The sequence below is a fragment of the Aristolochia californica genome, unplaced genomic scaffold (genome assembly GCF_029961685.1).
Source record: "Aristolochia californica isolate CCGP_79_NKW_82.1479 unplaced genomic scaffold, dmAriCali1.0.hap1 SCAF_10, whole genome shotgun sequence".
NCBI lineage: Eukaryota > Viridiplantae > Streptophyta > Magnoliopsida > Piperales > Aristolochiaceae > Aristolochia > Aristolochia californica.
Genome location: NW_027181771.1, coordinates 384,412 through 405,420, shown reverse-complemented (window position 1 = coordinate 405,420; position 21,009 = coordinate 384,412). Strand labels below are relative to the sequence as shown.

Here is a 21,009-nt window from a genome sequence, read left to right as displayed (position 1 = left end):
TCATCACACTGCAAACACTTACCTTCACTTTTGTAAGCCTATAGTTACCATTATCTAATTAGCCAATCATCGTAAGCAGTAGAGGATTTAGACGCATTCTAGTAGAGAAGAGAAAATTAATAAATAAACCATAGGTTGTCCAAAGTTTTCTATTGTATCTCACTCGTTCTCAGTACAACTATTCTTTTTTTTTTCGCGGGCTTTTGAAATCTAAACATGTTTTTGTTGATATTTTCTTAAAAATCTCAATCAAATGTGAAAACTTTAACCTTAGATTCGAATTTGGATCTGATGTAGATACTACCCAGATAACTAACGTGAGGCGAAGTACGTCGACGTCACACTAATGGGTCCCCCACGATACGTCGCCTTCCTCGCAGCTCGTTCTGGCGCATTTTTAGGAATTCCTCAGGTAGTCATATCCAAATTTCGAGACCACCCTTCGCGAATATTCGACCAAGGCGGTCCGGCCGCCTATGACACTGATTCGCGCCACCCCGAGTCATTACTGTTTTCATTCGGAACGCGAGCCTTTCGTCCTCCGCCCCTATCCACGTTTGCTGGGTAATTCTTTTGCTCCGCTGTGTGAAATTCGAAATTTAGTTGCGATACTTCGATTTTTTTTTAGTTAATTGAACAAATTCTGTATTATATTTATACTGAAATTTTTGCTTGTTGCTGTTTCTTGTGTTTGGTGGATCATTTTTATTAATTGACTTGGTGTTTGGGGTTAGGGGCGCGAGTTGTTATTCTGAATTTTGTGGGACGATTTATTTTGATACTTGCTGAATCGAAATTTTTGTCTATTGGCGTTTTTGGTTGGTAGTTCATTGGGCGAAGGAAGTTCTGTGAGGATCTTGCCTAGTTTTATCGAAATTGGGTGGTTTCCATTGGGATTCCTATTGCTCTGTTGACAGAACATTAGTTTTTCCTTTCTGAGTTGATTTTGTTTAATTTTCGTACTTTGGTTGACCCATGATTGAGTTGATTGGTTGTGTTACTGTCTGTTGCTTCTGGTTGATTTTGAGATGAATGGCATTCTTGATTCTACCGGAGATGTAGCTTGGAATCATGGTATTACGATTGGGTAAAATTTTAGCCTTGTTTCTGTTACTAATTTAGCTGTGGCAATCATGGCAGGGCGTGTCGTTATTGGGTACTGGACTGGGGTCCTTAAAATTTGATACATTTTGGCGAATATGTATTGATTAATATGACATCCTGTCTGGGGCTTAAAGAAATTATTAAGAAAAAAGAAAACATGAGATGTTATGGTTCCTTCAAAATCTGAGATGTATCATATGATATTCAAGAATGTCACTGATACACCCTCACTAGTGCGGGTGCCTGGATTGTATAATAATCAGGTGATCATTTTGTGCTCTGTGTGATACTAATAGTTCATGTAGGCTTTTGAAGGCTGTGGTTTTATTCTTTTACATTCTTACAGCCTTAAATCTCTTGTTGCTCATCCCCTGAATTTATGTGCTTCAATTTCTTCAAACTTTACATGCTTGTGTGCCCCTGTAGTTGAGAAAGGAAAATATTTGGCTTCCAGTGAGCTTGCTCTGTGCCTGCATCTTTGCCGAGGACTTTGTAAGCATTGCATTTATTTTTTAGCCTGACCCATGTAAATTCTGTATCAAGCTTATGATAGTTACTTTGGTGTCTAAGTATAATGTCAATGTCATTCATGTAGCAGAGTTGATTATGGTTTCTACCTTAATGCTGATGGCGATTGGTTATTTGCTTCAGTTGAGAGTTATATTGACATTTTCTATATTTTATTTCTCTTGCTTCCTCTTCAATGTTTATTTTCACATGCAGGTCATTTATTGAGGAACTTCTTTTTATTGATTCATATATTGTCTAACAGTGGGTTAAATATCAGATTTTCTGATCCCAATTTCTCAAACTAATCTTGTTGTATTTGTGGTAACTTTTTTGTTTAGTTTGTAGCCATTTATCATGTATATATTTTTTGGGCATTCTGCTTTTTTTTTCTTCATAAAACTGTAATATATGTTTTTTGTTAACATCATCTCACATTCTTTTGCAGTCTATCTGTTGTTTACCATTCAACTATAATATGGCTGAAGAACAAGAAATGTTTAATATATCAGTCATTTGGAGAGGTAGAGAATTGAATGTGGAGCTTATTTCAAACTCAACTATTAAAGCGCTAGGTGAAGAGCTTCAGCGGTTGACTAATGTCAGACCAGATACCATGCGGCTTCTAGTTCCACGATCTAGCAAAGGTTCTGGTTTGTTAATACCGTTCTCAGAAGATCACTCGAGATTAAGCCTGCAGGACACAAATGTTCTTGAGGTAAGAAGAGGTTTGCAAGACTATGTCATTTGCAATCTAAAATTATATTTAGGTTATTTAATTTGGTATGTTGATCTAGCCACATATTTTATTTAATTTAGGGAGGATGTGGTTTAACTTCTACGAGAAGGGCATATTATGATATACAACTTTAAATGAGGAGCAAGGGTCTTGACTGTTGTTTTCTAGGCCATATTGGATAGTATGCCTTGTTCTCTGCATTGTTGTCCTGTTTTTCATATAGATGGTTTCAGAATGCAAGACTTAAAGGACTGTCTCATGTTTTTTTCATACACTAATCTTTTGAATATGTATGTTTGAGCGTGTCTGCTCATATTATCAAAGATAAATGCTGTTTTGTACAGTTTCAGGTCATTCACCTAAATTGCTTTTGCTCTATTGGTTTATTAATATTACTTGTTTTTTCATTTGTTACTATTATTTGCAGGGAAAGTCTATTAGAATGATGGGTGTCTTTGAAGATGAAATAGAAGCAGTGTCACAAAACAACTCAAAGCCAGACCTGAGAATACTTGGTTTTGATGAAGAGGAGAAGAGGCAAAGGCAACGTCAGCTAAAGAAGCCACAAGCCATTCTGAAACTTCCACAGGGAACCTACATCTTCTGCGATTTCCGCACACTTCAAATACCTGGGATTGAGGTCTGTCTCAGTTTTCAGAAGGGATGAATTTTGGCCCCAGGGTTTTGATTTGGCTTCACATAAATTTACTAGGAAATAATTCTTTTTTTTTTTATTTATAAATTTTCTTTACTAAGAAGTATACTTAGTTTGGATCTACTAATCCAGCTAATGAGTAAGAGGTACATGTATTCACATTCCATCACATGCTGGACGGTGGTTGGTCCCCTTTCCCCTTTTTTATTTGGAGGGAGCTCCTGCCATCGATGTTGGAAGGGGGAGGGGGGTTCCTTCTGTTCTTATTTTCTTTAGTAGGAGCTTGTGTCCTCAGCATGAGCTCCTGTTGTTGACATTGGGAGGGGGAGAGCCCTTCCTCCCCCTTTTCTGTTGTTGGAAGGAGCTACCACTGTGGGCCCTCTCCCTTCCAATGTTAATGGCTGGAGCTCCTGCTACTCGGTGGGAGTTTCCACCAGACACAAGAGGGGTATTCCTTACAATGTCAATGGCGGGAGCTCCTGCTGCCCAATGGGAGCTTCTGCTGGTTAGAAACAGGAGGCCATTCCCTGGTCCAGCAAGTGAGATGATTGTGCCCCTCACTCAATTTCTGAACTACTGAGTTGCTAGTCCAACCAAACTAGCAGATCTGAACTCTGTATAATTCCATAATCTTAAGGTCATGGATAGAAGTAGTGAAGGAAGTCTTGACATGTTGAAACGCAGATTATCAGTGATGATTACTACCATAGGCATTGAGTGGACTGCTTGCATTGATGCAAGGGTGGGGATAGAGTAATGTTTACAGTTTTTTTTTTTTTTTTATCTTTAAAAAAATGTGACATGAAATGATCTATCAATCTTTAGATGAGGAATCAGTAGTTTACGTTCAACCAGATTGGATGGATTTAACCATTATCTTCTTCTGAAGGATGTTAGCGAGAAGTTTTCAGCCTTAGTGACTGTAGGGAATGGCTGAGCTAATTAGTGTACATCCCGCTTTTGGTAAACTTGGACTACTATAAGAAGGGACACTTTGGAATTGTATGTCTGTCTCCGTGCAAAAATGTGTACAGATATGTTTAAACAGTTTAGACATCTAGTTGTGGCCTAAATATGTGACTTGCATGTCTGCATCGGTGCAAAAAAGTGTATAGCTATGCGGTTACACAATTTAGAGATATAGTTGTGCCTGAAAGTGCCAGAAAAGCCTCATTTTAGAATTCACTGCAAACTTGCAGGTCTGTCTCAGTGAAAAATGTGTTCAGTTATGTGGTTACACAGTTGAGGCATCTAGGTGTTGTCTTAGTAAACGAGAAAGGCCTCCTTTTAAAATTCAACTGATAAAATGGTTCGTTCAGGTGGTCTCTCTTGTCAAATATACAATAGGCTGCTCAAGGATACCTGTACTTAGGTATTATTCGAGATACTTGATCAGCAAGATGTGGTTAACAGACTCATTAATGTTATTGCATTTAGTTGATGTTATTTCCTGCTCTACAGCTAAATCCCCCACCTTCCGAGGCACTAAGAAGAATGCACATGCTTGCTAGTGATCCAGGCATTGTTTCTATCATGAATAAGGTATTCACTACAGTCTTTCGATTCTGGTTGTACTCTTTATATTTTCTGGTTCATTACAATACTAGATTGGCCTGGTATTTTTGCTATCAGAAAGCTCCAGTTAATTCCTGAAATTCTTCTAGTGAAGAAAAATAAAATTTCATTTATACTTTTTCTCCGGTAGGCTTAATTAGTAGTGGAAGCATAGTAACTTTGAATTGAGCCTGACTTGCCTTTATAACTGTCCTGGATGTGAACAAGGCCACTGAGACCTGTGCCAAAGTTCATTAAACTCAGTGCAGGGCTGTTGAGCCAGGTCTCATCAACTTCATGATTTTTTTGCTATAATTTTGTAATGAGTGACTTATAAAAGATGTGGTATGTTTCTAAGCATCGTTGGCGAGTTGGAATTATGACAGAGATGGCACCTGAGGGATATGTTGGTATTAGTCCTATATGCCTTCTTGGTTTCAACAAGGTAACATTCGCTGCCCTTGCTATTTGTTAAAAATAATAAACAGATTTCATGCTGACCTTTTTTTCTTTTCTTTTTGTTTGGTTATTTACTGATCCAGAACCATGGGGAGGAGATATCTTTGCGTCTTAGGACTGATGATCTTAAGGGATTCAGGAAGTATGAGAGCATCAAGAAGACTTTATTGCACGAACTTGTAAGCCAACAGATTCCATATTGAAGAAAATACAGTTGTTGTTCAAGGAACAAATGACAAGATCTTCGATGACCCTTCTCTCTCTCTTTTCAGGCTCACATGGTGTACTCTGAACATGATGCAAATTTCTATGCTCTAGACGGACAGGTAAATTTTCTTTTCACCCTGGTATTTGGAAACTTGGATCACGAGGCAATTAACACATAAGTTAAGAGTTTTCAATCCTAAAAGAAGGAAAAAAAATCCTTAATAATTTTCTTTTTTTGGTTATTGTAGTACTTTACTTACATTTTTTAAGCTGTTTTCAATTTGGCTTAACAAATAGAAAGACCTCTCTGGTTTTGCAGTATCACTTCATTTCGCCAGCAGCTTTAACAGTATTAGCATGTTCTCATCCTTGATTTGCAATTCTTTATGGACAGCTGAACCAAGAAGCAGCTAGCTTGGACTGGACAAAATCAAAAAATCGCACATTAAGTGGCTTCAAGAGGTTTGATGATTTTGAAGAAGAAAGTTATGTAGGACAAGGAAGTACAGTTCAAAAGCTTGGGGGCAAGTCACAAAACCTGTTCTCTAGTGCTCATGAATCATCAGTGGCTGCCGCTTATGATCGTCTGTTAAATGTGCAATATGAACCTGATCCTAATGATTCTCTGCCTGAAGGGGCTATGAGAATCAAGATTCCCATGGCAACAAATGGAATCCATAATGATCTGTCTAGCAATAAGGAGTATGATGAGCTTGATTCTGATGATAGGTTAGACACAAAACAGATTGCAGAACCTGATCCTGATGATGGGTTAGATATAAAACAGAGTGCAGAACCTGATCCTGATGATGGGTTAGATGTGAAACAGAATTCTGAACCAGATCCTGATGATGCCTTATTTATGAAACAGAATATGAAACCCGATCCTGATGATTCTATAATTGATAAAGCAACGATGCCTGTGGTACCATCAATATGTGAGGAACCTGATCTCGATAATTCTGAATCAGTAAAGCTCAGTGGGGTTCTGAATGAAGCCGATCTGGATGACTCTCAAACAGTGAAGATTGTGAGACAAGCAGTGTTTCATGAGAAGCAGAAGGTACCAAGCTCTCATGATTCCTCATTGAAACACAGTGAACCTGGAACTCATGATGTGCATGTTGATCCTGCAAGAAAACCTGTAAGTCGGGATGGTAGGTCCAGGCAGGAAGCTTCTGACGCAGCTTCAACAGTCTCAGAAATTTCTGAAGGGCAAACTCATGAGCCTGATCCAGATGACAAAATAGAAATTGATTCGTCTAGTAATACATCAGTATCACATGGGCTCCGCCAACTGGAAAAGCAGTCTCCAGAAGTTGTTGAAGACCCTGTTTCTGCAATCTGTCACCGTCTTCAGAAGGCTGTTGAGAGCATTCGATCTGACGTAACACCAGTAGAGGCTGTTTCAATCTTTCAGACACTTTTCAAGATCATAGGGTAATTGAAAGGTTTACCCCATCCGCATCATTCAGTTTAATGCAATTATTTTTATGAACATCCGTCTCCTTGGCGGGAATGTGATAGAACATCCGGATGAGACGAAATTCAGAAGGCTTCGGAAGGTATTTCTTTTATCTTCATGCTTTAGATACATCTGGTCTTACAACTTTTAGTTTTCCGTACTGATCACTGGCACTCAAATATCATAGGCTAATCCTGTCTTCCAGAGGGAAGTGGCTAGCTGTAAAGGTGTGTTTTCTTTCCTTACATCTATAATCTTCAATTGTTTTGAGCTCCTATCAATGATCTCTACCTATCAATAAGAAACACAATCCTGTTGAAGGTTCCTGTAAAGAAAACATTGCCGTGCTAATTTGCTTCCTTGATTGTTTTCTAAACAGCTGCAATGGAAGTTCTCTCCATAGTTGGTTTCTATGAAGACATAGTGTTCGACGAGATTGGGAGGTCAGAAGCCTACTTGGTGCTCAAGAGGAATGACCCTGGTCTGCTGTGGCTTGCCAAATCTTCCCTGGAGACATCAGTTGCGTAGTGGTGCAGACATTCATTTCTCTGATGGGGGTCTTATACAAGGAATTAAGCTTCCAAGTTAGGTTTGTAACTGTATATTGATGTAAAGGGTAATGCAGACAAAGCAAGAAGAGAGTAATCGACTGTGCCTGTGGATTGTGAAGGACAGTTGATTTTTGCATTACAAAAACTTAAAAGAGAGACTACAGAGAATTCTACAGATTTGATTGTGTATAAAAATATACTTCACCTGGTCTTTGTAGTTTGCCATTAAATGGATTTTCTCAATCTACATTTTTCTTTATGAACCTGCTATGATGCTTTAGTCTTTACTCAATGGACGATCAATTGCAAGACACATCAACTACCCAGCATTTGTGATCATTGATGACTCCGGTCTAGGTAAATTCTTTGAAAGCCGAGTTTTGGTTCTATTTAATACCGGTACTTTGCGGTCCCACATCGTGCGGGACCCACTTTTCTTCTTACTTCGGGGCTGGGTCGCGCAAGACTCCCTTGCGTGTGCTAAGACTTCTCTTCCCTTCTCCCTGGAGCTCTGTGTTTTTTTTTTTTTTTTTCTCTTTCTTTTTCATCGTTTTCTCTTCTCAGCGTCGAATCTGGCTTTGTTATCCAGCTGCGATCGTGGTGAATGACGCATTGGACTAGTAGGTAGGGTTTCAGTTAGCAAATTTTAGTTCGCCTTACAAGTAGTCCCTTTTTCGGTAATGTTAATTTTTCAATCTATCGTCTTCTTCGATCATGTCTCTCGCTTGCTAAATTGATTTATTCTTCTTTTTATTTATTTCTCTATCTTAATCTGAGACATTTTTCTTGCTGTTATCGGAATTTTTTTGTTTGCCTTTCGTGTTTTGCGGAAATATCGGTTCCTTATGTGGAGGAGTAAATTTCATGATTGAGCTGAATGGGAAATCCGGAGCTCGTTGATCTGACAAGAACGTATGCTTTCTACTCTCGTCAGATGCTGGAGCTAATTTAAGTCTACTAGATGAAATAGATGTAATTATTTTGAGCTTTGGAAATTGGCGGAAAATTTTGACTTTAAAATAAATTTCAAGTACGGATATCCTTAAGAAGTGAAACTTTTCCATAGGAAGGCTTTAAAGTTCGATGAATTCCAAAAGACGTGTGTATGGACTATTTTCGGAAGAGGATTGAGATTTCTCGTTTTTTAGTCAAATAAGTCCTTCCTTCAGATGTTGCTTTACAAGGAGGGGTTAGAAAGAACACTAAGTGATGGTATCTTTATTTTGAAAAATAGGAAAATATCATTAAGGTTAGTTAACTGAACCATGTAGCTGTTGGGATTTGTCCTTTTTGAAATAGGCCATATTAATGCCCTCTTTGGAGCTCATTGAAATTTGGATCCCTTATTAGGAAAATTTCCAAAAGTTATGTATTCAATAATCTGGAATGAGCCTTGGTTTTGATGCCCACACAGAAGGGGTGGTTGGGGGTTCTAGTGTGATGTCTTGAGTTCAAGTCTAGCCAGAGTATAAGGTTAAATGTTTAAAAAAAAAAAAGGAAATTTAATAGTCTCTGGATTGGGTCTTTGGCTCGAGGCCACATGGGTTTTAATCGTGCAGCGTCCAACCAAGTCTTGCTGGGGTTTGGGGATGTAACCAACATTCCCCAAAACAATGTACTTAATAGTCCAAGGGCCGTTTCCTCATGCAATGCTCTGATGTGATGAAGGACATCTGTTGATCCTTGACTATCTCATGGTTCATATGGCAAAAAGTGCAAACTGCTTAGCTGATTCCTTGTCGAGAAGCAGTGCTTCCTGTCAACATTGAGGGAAATGCCTTGCTGTTTAATTTTTTTTGAAACGGCCTTGCTATTTGATTAGTGTTACTAATTTATTCCTGATTTATTTTGAGTTTCTTATTACAGCCATTTTGGTAATCCTTAGATGTACTATTGCGTCCTCTGGCTGTCTTCTTAATATAATCTTCTTTCTCATGGTTTTCAAAAATAAAATAAAAAAATGGTTGCTTCATTCTATCTTCAATGAACCAATCCTGCTGTTGCATGTTTATCTATGATTAGGTAATGAAGGACTTACCTGAGTTGCAGCCTGTGGGTTCAAAATTTCCTGCAGGAAGTTCAACTGATTCCAACAGTAGAAATTTGGCTTTCATCGACAAGAAATTTAACCATATCAAGTCTTCAAAGGGTACTTCTGTACGGTCAAGTTTATTTGCATCTACTTTCTCCATCTTTCAGCCACACTCAGAGTCATCATCTCCCAGGGAGAAGAAAACTTTCAAGACTAAAACTAATGGGTGGACAAATGCTGTGAAGAACATTATGACAGGTGTCACAATGTGGAGACTCCAGGAGCGTATACTGGGATTCTGTAGGACAGGAGTCTCTTGCTCAAACAGTGAAACTTGGCTTCTAGGTGTTTGCTATAAAATATCTCCCGAGGAGTCTCCTGGTGATGGAAATAATGGCAATGGATCAGTTGCTTTCTTGGAGGATTTCTCATCAAGAATTTGGATCACATACCGGAAAGGTCTGTTTGTAGTAAACCTTGTTTCTGAAAACTAAAATTTATTACTCTTAAAGTCTTTTTTATTTGATTAAATACAAGGTTAATGATAGAACCTTAGTAAACATGAGAATGTTTGATGGTTGACAGTGGCAATCCACAGGTTTTAGAGCCATAGGTGATTCAATGTTTACCAGTGATGTGAGCTGGGGTTGCATGCTTAGGAGCAGTCAGATGCTTGTGGCACAGGTATGGTGCTTCTACTTTCTTGCTTAATAAGAAGGAAACTCTTGTACTTCACAGGTGTTCTGTATCACTTCTTATTCTATTTCCTATAATAGTTGCTGAGTTAGTATGCGTGTTTTCAGGCCTTGCTTGTTCATTATCTGGGGAGATCTTGGAGAAAACCTGTACAGAAGGTGAGAAGGATATTCCTTGTTAGTTGTTGAAGGTTGTAAATTGTAGGTAGCTTTTTTCTTTGCGGAGGGTAATGAGGTCTCCTTTAATTTGCGCTGTAGGTTTGTTGTTCATGATGGTCATCTCTGTTGATTATGCAGCCATTTGCTCTGGAGTATGTTGAGATTTTGCATCTTTTTGGGGATTCAGAAGAATCTACTTTTTCCATCCATAATCTCCTTCTTGCTGGGAAGGTCTATGGTTTGTCTGCTGGTTCATGGGTAGGACCATATGCTGTGTGTCGTTCATGGGAAACTCTTGCTCGTGCTACAAGAGAGAAGACCAAGATTGATAAAGATAAGAAGACTTTGCCAATGGCAGTTTATATTGTTTCTGGTGATGAAGATGGGGAACGGGGTGGTGCCCCTGTTGTCTGTATTGATGATGCTGCTGGGCTCTGCCTCAACTTTTCTGAGGGTCAAGCTGTTTGGTCACCAATGCTCCTATTGGTTCCCTTGGTTCTTGGGCTTGACAAGATCAATCCCAGGTAGTCAAATCTTTCACAGAATCATCTTTCTGATCATCTTCTTTTCTACTTTTCTTAAGGATCTTCAAGTATTCTAAATCATATAGGCTAGTTTATGGTTTTGGTGATATTCTTGTGTACTTAAACCTAAGACTCTGGGCTGTGTTTCTTCATCTTTTGGGGCAAAAAATTAGTTATTGATGCCACAGGCAGATTTTATATCAGGCCCTTTCAATTTTTCCAAATGGTAACTGCAAAGCTCACTCCTGTAAAAAACTTCTCAAGTAAAGCCTTCATGGTTAGCAACAGTGGCTCTGTTGCTCTCCATGTTAAAGGCTTATCACTCTAAGAGCCACTATTAATATGGGGACCAAGTGCTGCCTTGGGTACTCTCTTTGTTTTTTATTTTTCATTATCCAACACAACAAGAAGATTTATGAACAAAACTGCATTTTTCATTGTTTTCTTTTTTCGTGTCTAGACACCTTACATGTTTAAGAGGAGGTTGCAAATCCATTTTTGGATGTTTGAATTTTGTAATTTTATCCGTCTGACCACAATGTGGACAGTCCCTGTTTATGCTACTTAAACTACTCCAGTCATACATTTCTTGTTTTTCTTTCTACTTGGGGAACTTTGGTGATGTGCTAAAACAGGAATAGCTGTACACATTATGCTTAACAAGTGGCCAAAAACTCTTTCTTCAAACCAAAAGCTTTTGGAGTTGCTTGTTGCAGAAGTCTTTGGAGGCTTTGACCCTCATTCAGATCCTGTAATCATTCATGCCTTCTATCTACTCAAGCTAATGTCCACTGCATTGCTTGAGCCTGGTTTAAGGAAGGACATTTCTTCATATAGAACCTTTGCCTTCCCTCTTACTTCATGTTGATAGAACAAATTTTGCATTAGCATGCATTCTCCTACGAGTCTTTAGCTTTCAACATGTTAGAAAAAATTAGATATTTGAGTTAGCATATACATGTTTTAAACTGTTGCAGAAAAGTTTTTTGTTTTTTTTTTTTTTTGAGGAAAACTGTTGCAGAAAAGTTGGTATTGAATTTTTTCATTTTCCATGCACGAAATCATTTATATAAGAGGTTTACTAGCAGGCTTATGTCCTTAAAAAGTCAAAATTGTATCCATTCATGATTGTGCAAACATTGCTCAATGTACATCTATTTCTCTTTTTTCTTTCATGATAAATGATATTTTAGTTTATTGCTTGGTCAAGTTGTGGTGCTTGTACTTAAACATTGTAGTACTTTAGTTCCTTATTTGTGCATCCTCATGGATTTCTTAATCAGGTATATACCATTGTTATGGTCAACATTCACTTTCCCGCAGAGTCTTGGTATATTGGGTGGGAGACCTGGGGCATCAACTTACATCATAGGTGTGCAAGATAACAAAGCAATTTACCTGGATCCCCATGAAGTGCAACAGGTACCTTTTTTTTAATGCAAGAAATACTATATTAAGTTTCCTGACTCATGTTTATTTTGTCTAATTCTCCACGTTGTAGCAGTAGGAAACTAGTAACTTATAAGCTTGCATGGGAAGCTGAAAATAATGTTAAGTGGCATCTGATGTAACCAATGAAGAACATGATGCTGTGACTGTTAGCTAGACTGTTTCATGTTCTTCAGCTGGTTGAGGCCTTGTGACACTGAACTGGAGACAAGCATCTAGGGTAGTTTGCAATATTAGCATGCAGAAAAGAGAGAGAGCAGAGTTATAGAAGGCAACCATTAATCCCTGTTATGCTTTCTGAAGGGAAGTGTTGAGCACCATCCAAGGGGATGACAGTGGTTTACATGAGAATGTTGATATGGATGTGTGGCCACAAAAGAAATACAAAACTAAAAATGGACATATTAGAGAATGATTAAGAGTACTGATTATACAAGAAATATGAGAGTTGTTTGAGATGGTTTGGGTGTCTTCAGTAGTAACCCAATAATGCACCAGTGGGGATTATGTTGATGTCGATCAGGGGGATGGGAAGAAATGGAGCGAGGTCAACATGGAAGAAAGTGGAGATGAAAGACAGAGAAGGCTGTCATTGCTTTTCCTTAGAAAATCCTTCTCAAGAAACTGTATATTCTTGCTGTGTATTTACCTTCTGGGGCTTTTCCCATTTCTGATAAACACTTGCCTGTGTTCCCCCCCTCCCAAAAAGAAAAAAATAAAAAAGAAAGAAAGAAAGAAAGAGTGGAAGTTGTCAAGAAACCTTGAAACTAATGAAAATTTTGGTCATATAGAAATTAATTATGTTTTTATACTCTGTTGTTGTTCTAATTGATTCGTAATAGACTTATTCATCTATAGAGATGGTATCCATTCTCTTCTAATTTGACTCTTAGCTTTTCAGCAAGGTGATTCTTACAGCATCATGTTCAAGAAGTTATGAATTAACTTGTTTGTGTGTTTGTGTTTAATCAACTGTAGAAAAATGTTCAAGAAGTTATGAATTAACTTGTTTCTGTGTTTTGTTCTTGTGATATTCGATCAGTGATAAACTTATTTTGGGCTATAAGATAATATTTGTTCTTTTTCTAATATGATTCTTACTTTTCAGTAAGGTGCTTTAGCAAAGAGTATCTTCACTACTAATTTCTGATGCTCAGGAGTATCTTCACCACTAATTTTCTGATGTTCAGGTGGTTGATATTTCGATGGATAATTTAGAAGTCGACACTTCCTCTTACCACTGCAAGTATATTTTATACTCCAGTATTCTTTTTTTAGTTTCATTTCTCTTGGTAGTGAGCAAAATTTTGTCAAATCACAACTGTTTTCAATTCCTTGTCTTTTCGTACTAATACTAGGTTAAATGTCTACAGCATTGTGCGACACATCCCACTTGAATCAATTGATCCATCCTTAGCCATAGGATTTTACTGCACAGACAAAGGTTTGCATGATCCTGAGACTATTCTGCTAATCACCGTGGTTTACTGAAAGGTTCTATGTTGTCATTCATTTCTCTTGGTGTGAAGCCTAACGTACTTGGTGTTTCTAGGTGATTTTGATGACTTCTGCGCTCGAGCTTTGGAGCTTGTTGAGCAGTCAAGCGGTGCACCACTGTTTACTGTGGTTCAGTCACTGAATCTTTCAAAACCATTGCAACACCACGAAGATGCAAGTGACTCGGACACCCTAAATGCTGAAGGCAAGTTCAGTGAGATGGAAGATAGTTCTCGGGAAGACGGTTGGCAACTTCTTTGATGAAACAGGAAGGGTGGTACCAGTCATTGGCAATTGTCAAGTGTTTGATATTAGGTGGGAGAGTCTTGTAGCTTGATAGCTCGCACCAGTGTTCCTTCAACAGCCTAAGGTGTTATCTTATATGTATATATATTGTTATTTAATTTAGGTGATTGATTCATCCGTCTTTACTGCCCTCATTTGTTGGAGTTAGATTCTGTACAAAGAATTGGCCAACTAGATTTTTTTCCATGTCGAAAAGGAGATGGGAGTATTTGGCTCACCTCAGCCACCTCCTGTCTGGGATTGATTCTCATTTCTGGGATTTTTGAAGTGCCAATATGATAGATGACACGCATTATCCCGTAATTGCTATATAATATTTTGGGCAGGGACAGGTCAATATAAGTCAGATATACGAGGTATCAATCAATTTTTATGCAGCATTTTAAGCAGGGTTTCTAACTTGGACTCAGATCCAATTCGGCTACATGATAAAATGAATGCTTGCTACCAGCAAAAACCTAGAAAACTTTAACACCTCGACTGTAACAATGGCCAGATTCCCATTCCACAAGGCTTTCCATTCTTCAAAATGGATTAGTCACAAGATAAAATAAAATCCAGATTCAATAAGAAACAATAAGGTCTTTTCATTCTTTGGCAACCACCTCTTGTGTTTCAGAAAAGTAATCCTGCCTGAAGCAAATCAAACAAGAAAAGTGTAAATATTACAATATTTTGCATTTCTCTGCAAATGAAAGATAATCACTTCTTACTTACACCATTACAGTTACTTTTCTGTTAAAAACGATAAAGATACAGAATGTCAGATTCCCAGCAGATGAATGAACCATTTGGACCACTGGAAGAGCACATCAATAAACCGCCACCCACATTATTTCACATAGGAAACACAGCCATCGATTTAAGGATGGTTGTCTCAAAAGGATGAGGCCAAAACTTCAGGAAATTGGTGATCCTATCTACCAAGACAAATGTGTCGAATTTTTATGGAAAACTCAGTCTAGATGAGGTGAAACAGATAAATTGAATGGACTAGAAAACTTAAATCCAAGAGTTTTGGACTTCGACGATATCCTATCCTATTCAAGGCAGGGAGTCCAACTGCAATTTAAAATTACTGCCATCCAGATGGGGTTTCTACTTGTTCCTACTGACAGAGGCTGTACTGCTACTTTCCAGACATTTAAGAGCTCCTGATTAACACCAGCAGCACGCATACATGTTAAAAGGTACATTTGGAACCACTAGATACTAAAAGAACAAATCGGATATGTCAATATGAGGTCGATAACTAGTAAGTACTACCTTACCCCTAAGAACCCTCCACTCAAGCGCGGAGCAACCTTCCAATCCTTTGTTGTTAGGGGTTTGCTCCGCTGATTTTGTCCTGTTTTCTCTTCTTTATTAATATTTACATCACTTTCAAAAAAAAAAAAAAAAAAAAAAAACACTCCACTCAATTTCTATACAACTACATAAAGCACAACGAACATTAATTTGGAATGGTGACATACTTGATCTTCCGAGTTAGTTGATAGATTCCTGTTCCTGCCATGGCAACATTTACACTGAAGAGGTTCCAATTTTTCTGCAAAATCATCATAATTAACTAGGGTAAATTAGAAGCACAAAAAATAAAATAGCAAAATAAAAAATATATTTTTGCCTTTGAAAAGTATAAAGCTAACATGCTGCAGAAAAGAAACAGATCAGTTATTCATAGAAAAGTCATATCCTTGCTAAGGTGCCTAGTAATAGACTAAATATCATTTATTCTGTACCAGGACTTCGTCTCCATGGCCACACAGGAAGTTCTAGTGTGAGGCTGTGGCTTCACATCACTAAGGCTTGGGAAGGCATTTGTGAGAAATAAAATTCACAAAATAAAGGACCACCATTGGATCATCTAAATTTAAATAATTGAATCTTAAGCTTATTTTGAAGGATTTTTTACTTTCAAATACTGCTATATGTTTTCAGATGTTTGCTACAGTAGCAAGGAATCAAATGCTCTCCCATACAACATATAATTGAAGAAAAATAAAAAACATTCACGCGTGACTAAGATTTTTTCTGTTCTTTTCCCCTTCTCTTCACTTGTCTTTTAATGTCAAATTAATTTACTAGTTATTTTAATTGAGATTATGATGTAAAGGACGCCCATAGCATTTAATTAAATTAATCATAGATGCTTATGAAACTTTGATGCAAAAGGGCATAAGAACTGCACAATTTTAGTCAGCCATGGTTGTAATTGCTAGAGACCTGTAAAACAGGTCCAGAGACTTTTCTGACAAAGACAATAACACTCGACCGCTAGATCTGAATTTGGGGCATCCTAGAAAGACCCTGAGGTCACTAGAGTCATCTTCTTGCTCTCTTTGATGGGACCTTAAGTCCATATTCTCTTCTAGGTGAGTAAACTCCCTAAGGTAGATCATTTGCCTAGGTCAATTATCCAAGACAATTTGGAATTGGTGACCTATTTTCCCTACTATCACATTATGACCCCAATTGAGTGTCACCCCCACTGATTGGTAGACTAGAATTAAAATTTTGATAGCTTGAGAGGAAACTGGGTTCGGTGGAGAGGGGGATGGCAGCATTCTGCAACAGTCATTAGCTGGACCTTCAGGAAACTTCCTCCACTTAGCTGTTTACTGCATCTCTCCGGCAGGATGAGGACATCATTGCTGATGATTCAATAGCTTGGAGACAGACCCTCGGGAGTACAAATAGTAGTGCCAATTCCCCAGATAGAACAGGTTCCTCAGAACAACATCTTATGTGGCAACACCTTCCCTATTGATTAGTTGTGCTTCTTGATCGTTTGATGTATTTTTTCTGCTTTATAGGTTGCATTTCTTTTGTTAGGCCACCATATAATTTCTCCTTCTCATAGTAAAATCTTTTTCTCAATCTTTTAAGAAAAGGGAAACCCTCTTAACTCCTCTTGCCCTTTCTTGCAAGAAATGATTAGAAAGAGCCAGTAAACCAACTAGAATAAGATAAATACATTGTGCCTTTTGAATAACCTAAATGGTGAAACCATACCGGTGTTATTACTGTGCTGTACCGGGACCAGATAACTCCAGTGGCGGTAACCGCTGAGGATCAAGAAGAAACGATTGAAGATAAGGTAGCAAGTATCAAAACTAAATGTAAGATGACAAACTAAAAAACTTATCATACTCCACAGCAAAACGAGACATGTTAGTGTTGTATGCATAGCAAATCTCACCTATTTGCTGAGGATAGGAGATCTTTTCAGGTGGCTTTGAGAAATCTGCGATATTTGCAATGCTTATACCCCATTTAAAAGTAGGAGCCCAAAAGTGAACTGCAGTCATCAGATGGTCACTAGCTGAGAAAAGTTCATGCTAATTTAAAAAATAAAATCTTTAAAGCAAACATGACTGATCAATGGCATCCAAGAGTTCAAAAATCAATGCCTGTGAATGAACTAAAACAGAATCCACCTAACAACCTCTCGCCCAGAGAACTCCATAAACCAATCTTATATTTAATAAAAAGATACAAAAAAGCATCTAAAGCTCATATCCCAACCTTCCGCTTGGGTTGTAAGAATTGGTTATCAACACGGTTCTTCATTCAGCTATGGCCGCGACAAATTTTGACTAATTAGAACCCTTATTAAACTCAAAAAGTAAACAAAAACAATCAGTTCCGCTTTCGAACTTTGATTCATACAAGATAGCATGGAGAACAAAATTACACCATCTTCATCATCTATAGTTGGGTACCAATCATCAATCAATCGAATCAAAGTACATCTAACAAGGAATTCTTCAACCCATGAAGGAAACTCCCAAATACAGTTGGCTCCCAATAATCTCGAACGAAACGGGTCCATATGTAGATGAACAGAAACAAAAAGGAAAAGAAAAATTCAACGAGCAGAAAACTTCATATAGAACGACAAGAATGGACGACGATTTGACTAACTCGTTTTTGGGCCCGCAGGGTGATTCCAAAGCGCCTGAAGCTTGGTTGCAGCCATTGAATCTCTATAACCCACCCAACCCCTCCAATGTCAAAGTGCCGCAAAGAGACTCTGATCGTGTTACCTTGCTCAGAAAACCAATTTTGGCCGACGATGTAAATCTTATTACATGGGTTTTCTTTATAGAGCGCCGTTTGATTGGCTCAACATCTCAGCCAATACTAAAATCTGTTCAATGAAAAAGCTAGAAAAATATTTGTTTCCTATCAAAATAACTTCCCATCTTTTGAATGTTTTAATCTGTTTACTTCTAAATCATGGGGGAAAAAAGGAGTTAGTTTTGGAACTCGAACTAAGCTATTGAAGCACTAAATTGTTAATATTAGCAATACATATTGGAATTTTGTCTGCTCTATCAGATTTTCAGGTACCCGATATAGACGTTAGCTGACTGGTTGATTTGGGTCTTAAAACTAGTTAAAAGAAAAATATTTTCCAGAATAAAAATTAAATCGAAGAAAAAAAAAAAGAAGGGAAATGTGTTATGTGCTAATGGCTAACAACAGTTAATTAATGAAAAGACATTAAAATATTGTCCTAATAAGAGAAAAATAGATACTCTTCCTTGGAAATTCAAAACATCGCCCTGAACCCCACACATAAGCCTCCATTACTTACAAATCATACGTAGATTTTAAAACCAGTCACTGAAATCTCGTCCAACGGTGAATTCATCTCGTCTTTATAGACAGATTAGTTGTAATTAATGTATTTACAGTCCCATTCCCACGTCGCGGCCATCGATTTTTCCATTGCAGGAGCTGGAGTTTTCATAAGAATCAGAACCTCTGTTGGCTGTTCACCCGGCTGGGCGACGACCGGGACGCGAAGCTCTGGCCTGCCTCCTCCGCCACTGGCATCGGCTGGTTCTGCCCGAACTGCATCTCCGCCGCCTGCTCCGACACCTTCCACACTTTTACGGACTTGTCCAGGCTGCCGCTGTAGACGATGTACCGGTTGTCATCCGGCGTCGACTCCCGGTCCTTCTCCACCGCCAAGCACTTCACCGGCCCGGTGTGCCCGTTGAGAACGGATAAGCAGGTGTGGCTGCCACTTTCCCGCTTCCACACGCATATCGTCTTGTCCGCCGACCCGCTGAAGATGACGTCGCCGGAGGTGGCGAGACAGAGGACTGCGAGCTTGTGGCCTCGGAGGACCCCGCCGTGGTTGAGGTGCTTCTCTCGTTCCCAGAAGTTCACCAACCCGTCGGAGGAGCCGCCGTAGAGCACCGAGGCTGATGGATTCACCGCCAGCGCCGTCACTGCGCACTCCTGCTTCAGCAGCGTCTGCATGAAGAAATGCTTCGTGCCCTTCCCCTGAACCTCCCGTTTCCACACCTTCACCGTCCCGTCCGCTGATCCCGTGAAGACCATCCCGTCGAAGCCAGCAACCACCGAGTTCACCGCGTCGTCGTGGGCGTTCAGGGACTCCAAACACTTGGAGTCGGAGATCCGCCACACTTTCACAGTCTTATCCCAGGACCCCGAGTAGAGCAGGCCCTGGTCTTCGTTCAAGCTGAGGCAGGAAATGGCGTCGAAGTGCTTGATCCATAGAGAATTCCGGTGTCGCCTCACCTCCACGTAGTTGCTCGGGTTCATGGAGTATTTCAGGAAATCTTTGAAGGTGGGAAGAGTCCCCGCGCGCTTGTGAACCGTTGGGTTCTTGGATGAGACCTTCCAGACACGGATTTTCCCATCCTGGTGGCCGGTGAAGATCTTCTCGCCGGAGATGACAATGGCCTTCACCAATCCACTGTTGGACTTAAACCCAGAATACTCCTTCTGGTTTTTCCACACCCGGATGTTCTTGCTATCGGAGCCGGTGTACAGAAGCTCCCCGTAAGCCGCCAGCGAATAGATATGCCCCTCCTCCCGAACCAGGGACCCAATGAGCCCGTTAGGCGGGAAATTCTCATCAGCCAAGGCCCCATGGCCACCTTTAGCGTTCGTCGTCCACGGCGACTTTGTGAATGGAGATGTCTGGTTCCAGGGCGACATGTTGTACGGGGAGCTCTCCGCACTCGTGGGATTCCTGTCGTAGAACCCCGAACTGGTGGCGGAGTCGTTGCTGGCGCGATCCACGAAATTGTCGTCGTACGCCGAGGAAGAAGGAATGCTGGGATCAGACTGCAGCGGGCTGGTGTTGAACTTAGGTGGTCGGGGCTGACTGCTGTTGTTGGGATCCGAAAAGAACACAGGGCCTCCGCCTGTACCCTCTCGCATCCTCACTTCCAGGGATCGGACATCAAAGAAGAAAAAAGCGCGATGACAGTCCTGAAACTAACGGCCACAGCTTGCAGCAATCGGAAACGGATGGCGCAGAAGGATTAAATGAAAACGGAGGCAGAAGAAGCGCAGTGACAGAAGGAACTAAACAACAAACCGTTCGGGAATGCGGAATACAGGGACTTAAAACGGAGAAGGGGAACAAAAATGGGCTGAAGAGGGAAGGGATTAGGGCGGTTGGTCGAACAAACGCGGTGGTCTCTCTACTTCTGGGCCTTTTGGTTCGTGTTTGCTTAAAAGAGGGAGGGAGAGGGAGAAGCAGAGGCCAGGAGAGACAGAGTGACGACGACGACGACGGAGAGTATTTCCAGGGCTTGATTTGGAACATGACCGCTTTTGTCTCTTTTGACTTTTCCAAACTTCCAACTGCTCCGCAGGAAATTAGGTCCCTCGATTTATTTATAAATGAACGGCGCTGATTCCATATATGATATAATACAAATCTTACTTATAAATTAGGGAATTTCACCGAAATAACCTTTTAAAACAACTTATTCATCAAATTATTTTAAAAAATACCCAACTTTGACGGATCCACTGCACATGTGTATAGTCAAAGGCGACATGTAAGCTTTGATTGCTTACATGTCGCCATGTCATCAGTACAGTGAAATTATATGAACACATCGTCTACCACATCATTAAATGATAAACATTTTGAATATTTTTTTTAAAAAACATAAAAAATAAAATACACTTTTTATTACCTTCTATCTAAAATAATAAATTATTAAAAAAATCTAATAAACAATTAAAAAACAAACTCTTATTTATTTAACACCATTTAATATCAATAAAAAAATTATTAATTAAAATTTTTTATCGTTACACATTTT

General features: G+C 39.3%; 4 protein-coding genes across 8 annotated transcripts; 2 read left to right on the top strand and 2 right to left on the bottom strand.

The window, feature by feature from the left end:
- Positions 1–488: 488 nt before the first annotated feature.
- Positions 489–7,442, top strand: LOC137941343 (uncharacterized). The gene is made up of 11 exons (XM_068786711.1): positions 489–564; positions 2,060–2,329; positions 2,778–2,990; positions 4,467–4,547; positions 4,918–5,004; positions 5,102–5,197; positions 5,291–5,344; positions 5,620–6,660; positions 6,725–6,790; positions 6,878–6,917; positions 7,070–7,442. Exons 2-11 carry the CDS (start codon positions 2,090–2,092, stop codon positions 7,216–7,218), a joined length of 2,067 nt encoding a protein of 688 aa, XP_068642812.1. The 5' UTR covers positions 489–564; positions 2,060–2,089; the 3' UTR covers positions 7,219–7,442.
- Positions 7,443–7,772: 330 nt separating this feature from the next.
- Positions 7,773–14,010, top strand: LOC137939454 (cysteine protease ATG4-like). 5 transcript variants are annotated; one of them, XM_068784753.1, is made up of 10 exons: positions 7,773–7,865; positions 9,291–9,390; positions 9,467–9,732; positions 9,872–9,957; positions 10,077–10,127; positions 10,266–10,651; positions 11,935–12,073; positions 13,291–13,346; positions 13,474–13,544; positions 13,653–14,010. In XM_068784753.1, exons 3-10 carry the CDS (start codon positions 9,525–9,527, stop codon positions 13,856–13,858), a joined length of 1,203 nt encoding a protein of 400 aa, XP_068640854.1. In that variant the 5' UTR covers positions 7,773–7,865; positions 9,291–9,390; positions 9,467–9,524; the 3' UTR covers positions 13,859–14,010. The 5 variants fall into 5 exon arrangements, with proteins under 5 accessions (XP_068640854.1, XP_068640837.1, XP_068640829.1 ...); XM_068784736.1 differs by having other exon boundaries at positions 9,264–9,398; positions 9,519–9,732; XM_068784728.1 differs by adding an exon at positions 8,095–8,153 and having other exon boundaries at positions 9,264–9,732.
- Positions 14,011–14,384: 374 nt separating this feature from the next.
- On the bottom strand, positions 14,385–18,129 carry LOC137942542 (mitochondrial pyruvate carrier 4-like). The gene is made up of 5 exons (XM_068788236.1): positions 17,831–18,129; positions 17,106–17,204; positions 16,919–16,971; positions 15,379–15,452; positions 14,385–14,536 (listed from the first exon to the last, which is right to left on the bottom strand). The coding sequence occupies exons 1-5, from the start codon at positions 17,883–17,885 to the stop codon at positions 14,491–14,493; spliced, it is 327 nt and encodes a 108-aa protein (XP_068644337.1). The 5' UTR covers positions 17,886–18,129; the 3' UTR covers positions 14,385–14,490.
- A 395-nt stretch (positions 18,130–18,524) lies between these two features.
- LOC137942769 (protein JINGUBANG-like) lies at positions 18,525–19,885 on the bottom strand. The gene has a single exon (XM_068788510.1). It carries the CDS (start codon positions 19,883–19,885, stop codon positions 18,668–18,670), a length of 1,218 nt encoding a protein of 405 aa, XP_068644611.1. The 3' UTR covers positions 18,525–18,667.
- Between the last annotated feature and the right edge of the window lie 1,124 nt (positions 19,886–21,009).